Source organism: Pipistrellus kuhlii, unplaced genomic scaffold (assembly GCF_014108245.1).
Source record: "Pipistrellus kuhlii isolate mPipKuh1 unplaced genomic scaffold, mPipKuh1.p scaffold_m20_p_3, whole genome shotgun sequence".
Lineage (NCBI taxonomy): Eukaryota > Metazoa > Chordata > Mammalia > Chiroptera > Vespertilionidae > Pipistrellus > Pipistrellus kuhlii.
This window is the reverse complement of record NW_023425529.1, coordinates 71,149,854-71,163,990: the sequence shown is the minus strand read 5'-3', so window position 1 is coordinate 71,163,990 and position 14,137 is coordinate 71,149,854. Positions and strand designations below refer to the sequence as shown.

General features: G+C 38.8%; 1 protein-coding gene across 1 annotated transcript in view; it reads right to left on the bottom strand.

Moving 5' to 3' along the window:
- Positions 1-14,137, bottom strand: part of LOC118729753 (leucine-rich repeat and IQ domain-containing protein 1) — a 273,234-nt gene that overhangs the window by 106,411 nt on the left and 152,686 nt on the right. Inside the window, exon 18 of the mRNA XM_045587773.1 lies at positions 11,035-11,154. Within this exon, the coding sequence (XP_045443729.1) occupies positions 11,035-11,154 (120 nt within the window). The remainder of the gene's footprint in view (positions 1-11,034; positions 11,155-14,137) is intronic.

Here is a 14,137-nt window from a genome sequence, read left to right as displayed (position 1 = left end):
ATCATTAGGAGTAGTATGTAGTCGGTGTTCAATGTTAGGAGACAATTCTCCATGAGTCTCCCACATTTCTGCATGTCTTATGACAGATCTTTTTCCTCCCAGACTGTATTTTTAAGGATCTTTGTGTAGCTAACAGGCTGGGAGGACAAGAGATACCTTATCTTTCACCATACCTTAGAAGAAACTAACTTAGTGTTACCCAGATTCATGGGGTGTTTGGCACATTGATTCAACTGACGGGATTTGGACATGGTTCATAGTAGAGGACGGAGCTAAAATTATCTTTTGGGTAGGGTCTTTTATAAAGTTGTTTTACTTCTATGTAGACTACAAATTGGCATGTTACATGTTTTACTTTTCCATCCCTAAGTGCCGTAGGAGATGATCCCAATAAGGAAAATTGCAGGCAGAGAAGTGCTAGTGTGATAGACTCTTGTGATTTGTCACTGTGCAACCACCAATAGGTCAGGATTTAATGTGAGCATCTCTACCTTCTATGTCCAAAGCTTTTACCATATAGATGAGATCCTGCAGGTTATATGTGAATTATATATCATTTTTTAAAAATCCTGTTTCAATGGTCCTGATGATGATATTATCACACACATTTGCATTCATGGGCTGGCTGATAGATCTGAAAAAAATTCTGGGGCCTGAATACAGAAGCCTGTTTATCAGTAGTTTCTAGGGACTTGCCTATGGGGGAAAATGTACAATGCTCAGTCTCTCCAGTAGCCAAGAAAAAATTACTGTCTATTCAGCTCTTTACCACAAAAAAAGGAGGTCCAACAACATATTAGACCCTTTTGGTAATGCAGATAATACAATTCTCCTTGACTGATGAATTGGCCATTTGGAACCTCTGTCCTCCAACTGGAAGCATCCTTGCGGTTTTGGTTTTGTGGCCTTTCTTACCCAGACATCAGGTATATTTATATTTAAATCAGCTATTGCCATCCTACTGGACTATTTTAGAAACTAAATGATTGACCCATCAAGACCTTGTGACTGTCTGGCCTGATGTTCTCAGTTTGAGAACTCAGATTCAATCACTAACAAGATATTTCAGCCCCAAAAGCCACACTTGTTAGTGTGGCCCCACTGGCATCTCAGCTATACATCAAAAAGTGGAAGTCATACCTCTCAGGAAAACTGCTGGCTTGGAGAGACCTCAATTCACTTTGGTTCCCCTGAATGCTTTGGCCTGGTTCAGCTAGGCTGAAACTCAACTGAATCTTGAGCTGTAGCCAGTGGCCTCAGAGTTTGATCTGCCATGTGGAAAGCTACAGCCTTGCTGACTAAAGGCACTCTGGGGCCCACACACCAGGGAAACAGATCACAGCTGCACCTGATTACTGAACAGAACCATTCTGATTACGCATGTGGATGTCCATGACAAGGCCCATGTCCATGAGTAGACTCATATCACTAATTGGGTCCGATTCTGTTTCTGAGGTGAGGCTATCAGTGCTTGCCATGCTTGCAACTTCTGCAAAATTTACTTAATTGTTTTACGGTGGAGGAGGTCCCCTTCTGTGGATCCTTGTCTCCACCTGCTCTTGGAAAATTGACTACACACTTTACATATTCAATACTTTACCATTGTTTATACCTTTCCAGATTATATACCAGCTGATTTTGGCCATATACAATAAATGTGACCCTTGAAACTTGTCATCATAATTTCTCAATTTTCTAGACCATTGGAATCTGACAGTTATATGTGTTTTATTACAAAACCCACTCAACGAAAAGCTAATAGTGGGACTCTACCCACTCACACTTCCTTCTGTCCATGCAATTTAATAAAGTAGCTTGATCAGTTAACTGGGGATCAGTAAGGATTAACCATTACAACTTCTTCCTAAGTAATCATTAGGAAAAATGCATGGCAGGTTTTGACAGCTCAGAATTCTATCCTGATCACTCCTGTGCAAAATGTTTAGTTATTTTCCCCAATAGCAAGTCTCAGGCCAACATTATTGATATATGTTCATGGTGAGGCCTGGCCAAAGGGCACTTAGGATAAGCTATATGGTTAAGTTTTATAAAAATTCACCCTTTCCTCTAGTTCCCCACGCTGTCAGATGAAAGGTCTAACTGTAGTGATGATTAGAAAAGGAATAGTATTATAGCTAAATGAAACGGAACACTGAAATTTTGAGGAGATAGATGGAAAACAACCTCTCAGAACCACTGAAGGGAATACCTTATATTCTGAGAGGTATAGGGAAGGGAGAGAAATTAACAAACTTTTTTTTCCTTCAGAACTATCCCTGAAGGCTTCACCCACAAGAAAAATGTTCCTAAATGGCTGCAAACACCTTAAATTTAACCTATCGCCAGGTCTGCCATCCCTTTCCAGGAGATTGTGGAACACAACTTGGTAATCATTTCCCTTAAGTTTGCTAGGAAGTCTATCATGACAACAGGTAACAGCCTGACAGCAGGAAGAGAGCAAAAATTATGCAGCTCCCATGTACATGATCTCTGAATGTTTTCTCCACCCCCATTCTCAGTCATCCCACGGACTGGACAAATGCCACCTGGAAGATGTCCTGCTCACAAATTACCTTTGATTGTTTAAGGAAACAACACTATGGCCCTGGAAAGTATTTAAGTCAGCCTCAACTCACTGGCCAGGGTTGTTTTAGATGGCAGAATTGCATGAAACTTCTTCATCAAAAGCCAAGAAGGTGTATGTAACATCTAATACTCGCAGTTGTGCCTGGATTAAAGCCTCAATCTAGTGGGAAGGTAAATACAGAAACTTAAAGGTAAAACCACCTGGGCTATTAATATTAACCTTAATTACTTGCATCATGAGGATAACCAAATGGTTTTAGTCTTAAACTCTGTCAGATTATTTGGAATGGCCACTGGAATGCATATTTATGGGAAACTTTGCCACATTGAACAAAGGGGTAGATATTGTTAGGAGAGAATTTATTTCACTGGGCTCTAACAATTATGCATGATTTATGGCAACTTTTGTTCTGGACTGTCTTTTCAAAGATGTTAAGATAGCTAACAGACTTGAAAGATGGAGATAGTCGTTTAGTGTTTCCCTCTGGGGAAGTCAAAATTAATTGTTTGATATAATTAAGATACTAACATTCTCTGGAGCTTAAGATGATCAACATCACTAATAATCAGAGAAACTCAAATTAAAACCACAATGAGATATCACCTCACACCTGTCACAATGGCTATCATGAATAAATCAACAAACAAATGCTGGTGAGGATGTGGAGAAGGGAACCCTAGTCCACTGCTAATGGGAATGCAGATTGGTGCAACCACTATGGAAAACAGTATAGAGGTTCCTCAAGGAATTAAAAATGTAACTTCTATTAGACCCAGAGATCACACTTCTGGGAATATATACTAAATACCCTGAAACACCAATCAGAAAGGATATATGAACCCTATATTCATAGCAGCATTATTTACAATAGCTAAGATTTGAAAACAGCCCAAGTGTCCATCAGGAGATGAGTGAATAAAAAAGCTGTGGTACTTGGAGAAACCATGATGGCAGCATAAGATAGACGCCCGAATGCAGCCTACCACAAGAAATTTGAATTTAGAATTGGAAAACAGGGGAGGCATTGCCCTGAAGCACCAGATGACTAGCTGAAAGGAGGCTCTGCCATCTGGGAAGGAGAGAGAAGGCACGCTGACCCCCCAGAAACTGTGAAGGTGCAGAGAACTGTTCGCGCGAAAAGACACTGGCTTAATCCTGGTGCACGGAGAGGGAGGACAGCTAACATGCAGCTGGCTTTCTTGTTTGAGAGGAAAATAGAATCACCCTATCACCCACTCTGATAGACGACCCCAGTCAGGGAGAGGCCAGACTGTCAGGCAGTGGGCAGCGATCTCTCGGAAGTGTGTGAAGCCAGAGGTCATTACTGTAGGACTTGGGGAGGAACTGACAGGAAAACAAAGGTTGTTTGCACCACCTCGAGACTCCGCCCCATCAAAGCTGAGCACAGAAGCTCTCCCAGAGGCTGGCTTTCTCTATGGAGGGACTGGCCGGAATCCAAAGCTTGCCTGCGCATTTACCAAAGAGGTGCATGAGCCTGCAACCAATTTTGCGAGATTCACGGTAAAAAGAACTTTTCTAACGCAAGACTGACAGAGAACCAAAGATTGTCTGTGCCACCTCAAGACTCCTCCCCATCCAAGCAGAGTACAGAAGCCCTCCTAGCTGAGACACTGCTGATCCTCACAACCAATTGGCTTGGAGATCAACGCTTCCCAGGGATACCAACAATAAGCAAGGCTTAACAACAAGACTGCACACACAGCCCACAAAGGGCTACACCCAGACTGTCCACCGCAGGTAAGTGGGAAGGCTGTGCTACTGGGCTCTGCCAGAACACCTAGCACACAAAACTATTCCATCAAATCAGGAAAACAACTAAAATGCAGACAAGAGGCAGGACACATAGGAAGGAAATGAAGGAAAAGAAAAGAATGGACACTGAGTTCAAAACTACAGTTACAAGGCTTTTCAAGAATATCCTAAAAAAGGCTGATAAAATAAATGAGACCTATGAGGATATTAAAATGAATCAACTAGAAATAAAAAGGGATCAACTAGAAATGAAGAAAACATTGTCTGAAATAAAAAATATAATATTACACAGAGTCCTAAAAACAGACTGGAAGATCTCAAGAATCAAGACAAAGATTTAGAACACAAAGAGCCAGAGAATACTCCTCTTCAGAAGCAAGAAGATAAGAGAATCCAGAAAGTTGAAGATAGTGTAAGAAACCTCTGGACAATTTCAAGCAAACCAACATCAGAATTATGGGGATCCCAGAAGAAGAGAGAGAGCAAGATACCGAAAGAATACTAGAAGAAATAGTGATAGAAAACTTCCCCCACTTGGGGTAAGAAATAGACTTACAAGTCCAGGAAGCTCAGAACCCCAAACAAAAGGAATCCAAAGAGGACCACACTAAGACATATCGTAATTAAAATCTCAAGAGCAAAAGACAAAGAGAGAATATTAAAAGCAGCAAGAGAAAAGCACCTATAAAGGAGCACCCATACGATTGTCAGCTGATTTCTCAACAGAAACCATGCAGGCCAGATGAGAATGGCAAGAAATATACAAGGTGATGAGTAGCAAAAACCTACAGCCAAAAATACTCTACCCAGCAAAGCTATCACTCAGAATCGAAGGCCAGATAAAGAGCTTTACAAATAAAAAAAAAGCTAAAGGAATTCATCACCGCCAAACCAGAATTATATGAATTGCTAACGGGGGTTATTTAGGAAGAGGAAGAAGATAAAGGTAAAAATTATGAACAACAAATATGTAACTATCAACAAGTGAAACTAAAAACCAAGGGAATTAAAAAATCTGATGAATAACATTAACTGGTGAATATAATAGAATCAGAGGTATGGAAGGGGAGTGGACTGACAATTCTCGAGGAAAAGGGGAGTGGGGGTGCAGGAAGAGACTGAACAAAAACTGTGCACCTATGGATGAGGACAATGGGGGATGGGGAAAAGACAGAGGGTGGGGTGAGAACCTGGTGGAGGGGAGCAATTGGGGGAGGGGGGAGGAACACATTTGTAATAATCTGAACAATAAAGATTTATTTTAAAAAAGAATCTGTGGTACTTTTACACAATAGAATACTAGGCTGCTGTAAAAAAAAGAAGGGTTTCTTTGAGACAGTGTGGATGGACCTGCTAAGTGAAATATGCTGATCAGAGAAATAAATACAGCATGATCTCCCTTATCTGTGGAATCTGATGAAAAATATTAATTGAGCAATAAAGTAAGACCCTAGGCATGAAGGCATGAAACAAACTGACATATATTGGGGGTGGGAGGGGGTGGGGAATGAGAAGAGATAGACCAAAGAACTTATATACTTATATGCATAACCCATGGAAACAGACAATAGTGTGATGAAAGACTGAGGGGGGTAGTGCTGGGTGAATGAGGGACAAAAGGGGACTCGGGCATATCTGTAATAGTGTGAACAATAAAAAATATATTTTAAAAAATAAATCAATACAAATAATGCAATATAATTAGTTTATTCTAGAATACAAGGATTAATGTTTGAAAAATCGATGATATATGCATAAAAAGTATTTGATAAAATTCAAATGATATATAAAATCATCATGATCATGATCATGATAAACATATTAACCTTTTGGAAAGATAAGAAGATGCTAAGGAAAGTAACTTCCTTAATCAAATTCAAGAACCTATATTAACAAATACTTTACTTAATGGTAGTATGTTAAAAGCTTTCACCTTGATTCCAGGAGCTAAAATGTCTGCTCATATTCTACAGTTTACTAGAGGTAGTAGTCAGGACAAGGCAAGAAAAATAAACTCAAGGCATAAGAATTAGAAAAAAAGAAATAAAATTGTCATTCTTCTGAGATGACTATATTGTATACACAAGAATATTCAAAAGACTTGAGAGATAAACTACCAAAATTAATAAGTGATTTCAACAAAGTGGCAAAATTAAGGTTAATATATAAAAATAAATATAATATCAGAAAACATCAACTACCTAGGGAGAAAAAATATAACCAAAAAGGTACAAGTGCCAAAACCGGTTTGGCTCAGTGGATAGAGCATTGGCCTGGAGAACGAAAGATCCCAGGTTCGATTCTGGTCAAGGGCATGTTCCTTGGTTGCAGGCACATCCCCAGTAGGGGGTGTGCAAGAGGCAGTTGATTGATGTTTCTCTCTCATCGATGTTTCTAACTCTCTATCCCTCTCTCTTCCTCTCTGTAAAAAATCAATAAAATATATATTTTTAAAAATGTACAAGACACCAACAGCACTGAACCCCAGTTCTAGGCCAGACCCTGGGGACGCAGGCTCAAACAGAGGGAGCCGGGGCTGTGAGGTGGAATCCCAGGGGAGTGGCGAAAAGCAGAGCCCCTGGAGCTGCACACATTGCACGCAGAGGATGGACTGTTGACTCTGATGCTAGATTGCCCTGGCAGGAAGGAGACAAGCTCCGGCTGTGCTGAACCCCAGTTCCGACTGCTCTGAACCCCAGTTCTTGGCTGGAACCTGGGGACCCAGGCTTAAATAGAGGGAGCCTGGGCTGTGAGGCAGAATCCCAGGGGAGCGGCGAAGGGCAGAGCCCCCAGAGTCGTGCACATTGTGCGCAGAGGATGGACTGTTGACTCTGATGCTAGACTGCCCTGGCAGGAAGAAGACAAAGGCTCCAGGCTGGAGGAGTGTGATGAGGAGCTGGAGCCGCCACCTGGTACCGGCAAGCCGGGCGCAGGCAAGGAGCCAGGTGACAAGGCCCCTGGGGGGGGAGGAGCCGTTGATCGCTGGCCATGGAGCCGAGGCCGGGGGCTGCTTCCTGGGTGATGCCAACCCCAGCAACAGGATGAAGCCATGCAGGAGGCTGAGGAGAATAAAGGGGAGCCCCAGGCCAGCCTGCTGAGCTTCCAGGATGAGGAGGAAGAAACCGAAGAAGTTTTCAATGTGAAAAAATCAAGTTATAGCAAAAAGATAGTAAAATTACTTAAGAAAGAATACAAAGAAGACCTTGAAAAATCGAAGATTAAGACAGAACTCAACTCAGCAGCCAACATTGCAACATAAATCTCCATGTTTAAAAAAAAAAAAAAACAAAGGACAGAATGTTGGAGTGGGGGCAGCCAGGCCCAGAGTGGCCAGGCCCAGGGCAGTGGCAGCCGGGCCCAGAGCAGCAGCAGCCAGGCCCTGGAGCAGCAGCAGCCGGACCTGGAACAGCAGCAGCCAGGCCTGGGACAGTGGCAGCCAGGCCTGGGGCGGAGGTGGCCAAGCCCAGGGCGGCCAGGCCCGAAGCAGCCAGACCCAGAGCAGCTGGGCCTAGAGCAGCCGGGTTGGGAGCAGCCAGGCCCGGAGCAGCAGCAGCCAGGCCTGAAGCAGCCAGGCCGGGAGTTTCCAGGCCCGGAGTGGCTGGGCCCGGAGCAGCCAGGCCCAGAGCAGTCGGGTCGGGAGCAGCCAGGCCTGGAGCAGCAGCAGATAGGCCTGAGCGGCAGCAACCGGGCCCCAAGCAGCAGTGGCCAGACCCGGAGCAGCTAGTTGTGGAGCGGCCCAGAGCAGCCGGGCCTGGAACAGCTCGCTCCTTGCCTGCCCATGCCCCATGGCTGCTTCTCAGACATGGCTGGAAACTTTTGGGGGAACTTGAGGATCTGCTGAATCAAGTGATGAAGGCTTAGATCTGGATATGTTGAGTTGTTGTAGCGCTGGGGTGTTGATCTGTGAGTGCCTTGTGTGGGGCCTGGATGAGGTTGGTTGATCTATTTGGAAGTGTCTTTTGTATGAAGTGTATCCTTGGGCATGTGGAGGTATTATTGATTTGAGAAAATGCTAAGTAACTGATTTACTATCTGAAAAATTTAAAGTTCTGAAAGTTTAAGGTCTCTTGCCAAAAAGAGGTTTTGAAGCTAACACCTTAATTTTAATGGAGAAAGGGGAGGACAAGCCCTTCCCACCCAGAACAGGTAATCCAATTCCAGCCAGCAGCTATCTTTAAACAATGTGTCCATTTACATTTGAATGGCTACGCCTTTTGATAGCCCAAGGGCAAGTTTACATGTAAACAAGTTTGCTTCTCAGTTCCCAGGGCAGAAAAAACAAGGTTTAAAATTATTAGATTTTAAAATTTATTCTTAAAAATATAAAAGTTTATTAATTTAAAAAAAAACAAGGAAATTAAAAACCCTAATGAACAATATTAACTGTTGATTATAATAGAATCAGAGATACGGGAGGGGAGTGGACTGACAATTCTCGGTGAAAAGGGGAGTGGTGGATAAGGGAAGAGACTGAACATATCGATAAACTGTGCACCTATGGATGAGGACAGTGGGGTAGGGGAGGGGGGCGGAGGGTGGGGTGGGAACCTGGTGGAGGGGGGAAGAAATGAGGAACCTTTGTAATAATATGAACAATAAAGATTGATTGAAAAATAAATAAATAAATAAATAAATAAATAAATAAATAAATAAAAATGTACAAGACAACTATAAGAGCCTTGTGCCCAAAACCCTTAATTGGCCTAAATATATGGTGGAATATCCTGTGTTCATGGATTTCAAAATGTAATATTCTAAAAGATATCAGGACTCCCACATTGGTTTGCAGATTCACAACCGACAAAAGTCCTAACATTTTTTGTGCAAATTCACAGGATGACTCCAAAATTTGTCCAGAAATGAAAAGGGATCAATAGAGCATTAGTAGCACTTTCTTGAAGATAAAGAACAAAATTGAAACTTTTTATAAGACTAAATATTAAAACTTATTATAAAGTATATAGTAATTAATGATGTAAGGATAAGCAATATAACAATGAGAAAAAATAAGAGAACCCACACACACAGTTACCTGAGTTTAAACAAAGCTTCTGCTGCAATACATTCTGAAAAGTATGGTCTGAATAACAAATGGTTTTAAGTCAATGAGATAACCAAATGTGTGCATATGGGAGGGAGGGGATCTCGACCCCTTTCTTCCACTACTCACAAAAATTACTTCCAGATGAATCATACACTTAACTTTTGAAAGTTAAGATCATATAGTTTCTATAATATGAGCTGGGTGTGGGCAAAGATTTCTTATATGTTAAAAACTTTTGTTTTAATTTAAAACTAAAAATAGACTATTCATCAAAATGAACCATTTCGATGAACAGAGAATAAAAAATAAGCTTCAGAATTTAGAAGGGATATTTGCAAAGAAAAGGAGAGTAGTATTCAGAATATATAAAGAACTTCTATAAGTCAGTAAGAAAAAAGTGTACAACCTAACTGTAATATACCCAAACACTTGATCATATCACAAATGTGGATATCTAAATGGCCAGGGAGCATATGAAAAGATGCTCAACGTTATTAATTATGAGAAAATATCAAATTAAAATAAGATACGATGACAAAACTTATTGGAATACGGATAAAAGTCATGAAAATATAAACTGTTGGTGAAGATAGGGCTAGTCTAAAATTCTCATATTCTGCTTGTAGAGCTACAAATAAATACAATCACTTTGAAATAGTGTTAGGCACTATCTACTAAACATAGGTAAAGACTATGATCCAGAAACTCTAAAAGAAATGTGAATATACATATCAAAATATATGCAAAAGAATGTTCATAACATCTTTAGTCATAATAGGTAATACTAGAAATAATTCAACAATAACTAATCTTTCAATAGTAGAATAGAGTTTTAAAAGTGGTACATTCAAATAATGAATTATAAGTGGTATATTCAAAAGAGTGGAATTTATACAGCTGCATTCAACCACATAGATGAATCTCACAGACATAATATCATGTGAAAGAAAAACACATACTGTAAGGTTCTACTTATAGAAAGTTCAAAACTAGGCAAAACTAATCTATGATAAAGGAGGTATGAATACTACAGAAGCATGAGGAAGTCTTTGGGGTGTTCATATGTTCTTTATCTTAATCTGACTGGTGGTTATGCTGGTGTTAACTGTCTAGAGAGGAGGGAACAGAATGAGCAAAACTAAGGATGTAAAAGGCAAATGCTATAAAGAGTAAAAGTGTGCTCAACTTGGTTGGAACTTATGAAAGCCACAGGGGAGAAGTGGTGAGTATGTCTGTACAGCTTGCTACCTTTTTGTGGAGTTCATGAATAACAATTTAAGGAGGTTATTCTCATTTTTCTAGGGAACAAAAATTATTAAAGGCTTTAAAAAAAACAAACAAACAGGGTACATATAAATTCATAGTTATATTTAATAAGGAATAATTGATACAATGTGTAAATCTGGTTGAAGAGTATCCCAGAACTCTTGTCAATATTTTATAACCACGATTACACACTGTAAGGTAAATTAAGATGTTAAGAAATTAGAAGAATACCTTTTCAAGTGTTATTTTAAAAAAAACTATAACAGTGTTCAGAGATTATAAACATTAGAAACTGGTTTAGCTCCAAAATAGTATACTAAAAATATTATATGGTCAGTATTTCTATATTATAATTATTACTTACTTCGCCAAATTTAAAATCCTCTAAATCTATTTCTTCATATTCTTCTTCAGATTCTTCATTCTTAATAGCCTCTAGAGCTGTTGTCAGTTTCTTTCGGAAAAAAAAGCCCTTCCAAACCGCCTAAACAAAAATTTAAAGCATGTTATACAAGGTTATAGATCAAACTCCAAACCAGATTCTCTGTATTAGCCCATTAGGAAGATAAAACATCTTAGACCTTAGTTTAATGGCTCAGTAATCTGTTTTTTGAACTTTATGTGACACTTAAAACTGCAAGATAAATTAAACAACTGCATGTGTCTAAAGTTTTGAATCTCAGGAGACTTCCCTTGTGGTCAGCAGAAAAGAATCTTTAAAACTCCCTCAACTGCACATGTAGGTCAACCAATCAATTATCTGTAATTCCTCCAGGACCCATTCTAAGCTAAGAAGAAAGAGATACAAAGGAAAACTAAGTTTGCTAATCTTTAAATGATTATATATAAAATAAACTAACACATATTTAGGAAAAAGCCACCATACATAAATTGCCATATTAGAGAAATAGTATCCTGGACTATAACAATTAACTAATTCTTCTTTCAAATAAACTAAGCACAAAAGTAATAGAAATAAAACCATTTAGATTCCTCAATAACCTTGGAGTAGGGTAAACTTCCCTAATTGTAACCCTAAGATCACTGCAGCTTTTTAGTTAAAAGTGAGTATCTTTATAGACTGCTAGGAAGTATGCTTCCAGATATAGTAAGTATAAAGAACAAGATAGACAGAGTGGGATGATTTTGTCTCTTCTTATTTGAAATATTTTTCACAGATAAATGCATATCATAACTTATCTATGAAAGACTGTATATGAATACATAATACATGTATTTAAATATATGTATAAATAGTTTAAATATAATTATATGTTTAATAATTATGTGTAAATATTTTTAAGTATATCTGTATATATTCAAATATGCATGTATGTGGTTTCTAACATTCAAAAAATAATAGTTATAAAAATATTAACTTATAGAGGCAGAAAACAGGGTGGAAGTTACAGCAATAGAAGCCAGACTTCTGTGACTAACCTCACTTAGATTTGACTTTGAAACTGGGCACACACTTATGATAATTATAAAACAAATATATATGAAAAAAAAATCCTAAAAAATACAAAGATATGTTTCAAACTGCAGGTATGACCACACAGAAGTTATTTAAAGTGACTTTAAAAATATTGGGCCGGCAACTAAGTAATTGCGGGTTTCACACATATATGGCTTCAGTTGAATTTTTAGGTTTGCAGACGTAGTACAAATGTAAAACACATTTTGTTATTTGATAGTTGGCTATTCAGCTGTTAATCAGTAAAAAAAGTTTTTTGATCTGTTTTGTAGTTTTCGTTTGGCGTTCGTTGAAAAGTGGAAAATCAAAAGGAACATTTTCGTCATATTTTGCCTTTTTATTTCCGCAAAGGGAAAAACGCATCGCAAGCTCATAAAAAGTTATGTGCTGTTTATGGTGACGAAGCCTTAAAAGAATGGCAGTGTCAAAATTGGTTTGCCAAATTTCGTTCTGGTGATTTTTCACTCAAAGATGAAAAACGCTCTGGTCGTCCAGTTGAAGTTGATGACGCCCTAATCAAAGCAATAATCAATTCGGACTGTCACAGTACAACACGTGAGATTGCAGAGAAGTTTCATGTATCACATACATGCATTGAAAATCACTTAAAACAACTTGGCTATGTTCAAAAACTCGATACATGGGTTCCTCACGAACTGAAAGAATCACAGTTAACGCAACGCATTAGCAGCTGCGATTTGCTAAAGAAACGTAATGAAAATGATCCATTTTTAAAACGAATGATAACTGGCGATGAAAAATGGGTTGTTTACAACAATATCAAGTGGAAAAGATCGTGGAGCAGGACAGGTGAACCAACTCAAACAACATCAAAAGCTGATATTCATCAAAAGAAGGTTTTGTTATCAGTTTGGTGGGATTACAAAGGAATTGTCTACTTTGAACTCTTACCACCCAACTGAACGATCAATTCTGATGTCTACATTGAACAACTAACGAAATTAAACAATGCAGTTGAAGAAAAGCGGCCCGAATTGACAAATCGAAAAGGTGTTGTATTCCATCATGACAATGCAAGGCCACACACATCTTTGGTCACTCGGCAAAAATTAATGGAGCTTGGTTGGGATGTTTTGCCACATCCACCATATAGTCCTGACCTTGCACCATCTGATTTCTTTTTGTTTCGATCTTTACAAAACTCCTTGAATGGTAAAAATTTCAATAATGATGATGATGTCAAATCGTACCTGATTCAGTTTTTTGCTAATAAAAACCAGAAGTTTTTTGAACGTGGGATTATGATGCTGCCTGAAAGATGGCAAAAGGTCATTGATCAAAATGGGCAATACATTACAGAATAAAGTTATTTAGTTCCATGAAAAAATTCTTTGATTTTCTTTTAAAAATACGCAATTACTTAGGTGCCGACCCAATAGATTCATTTAAGTATATCCCTAGTAATATATACTCAAAAGACACATTTAACTATCAAAGATTCCTTAAATATCTATTCCATAAGGTTAATGATGATGATATATTGATATCATTATTCTGAAAATTACATACATTGAGAAGTGGGATTTACAAACAGACAACAGATATACTATATATGATAGCAGAAATCACTCACAAACTCAGCAGCAACCAGCCTAAGCAGCCAAACCACAACCTCTACAACAATTAGCCAAGACTTGGTCAATGACTGATATTAAGAAATAACTAGCAGTTTTTAGGTTAGTAATATACTGCAATTAAGTTTAAACTAATAAATCTTATAGAAATTTATACTTATATATTTACAAAAGGAATTATAAGATTTGATTTCCCCCCCCCCCCCAAATAATCTAGTGATGAGGTGGGAAAGATGGGTTGGTTATAAAAGATTGATTATAGAAGATAGCAAGGTCAGGTACCGATATAGAGAAAAGAGGGCATAAAGGAAATTATTTAATCCAGATCTCTAATGACAAAGATTCATTCACTGAGCTCACAATGGATCCAGCCTAACTCACTGGGGAAAGAACAT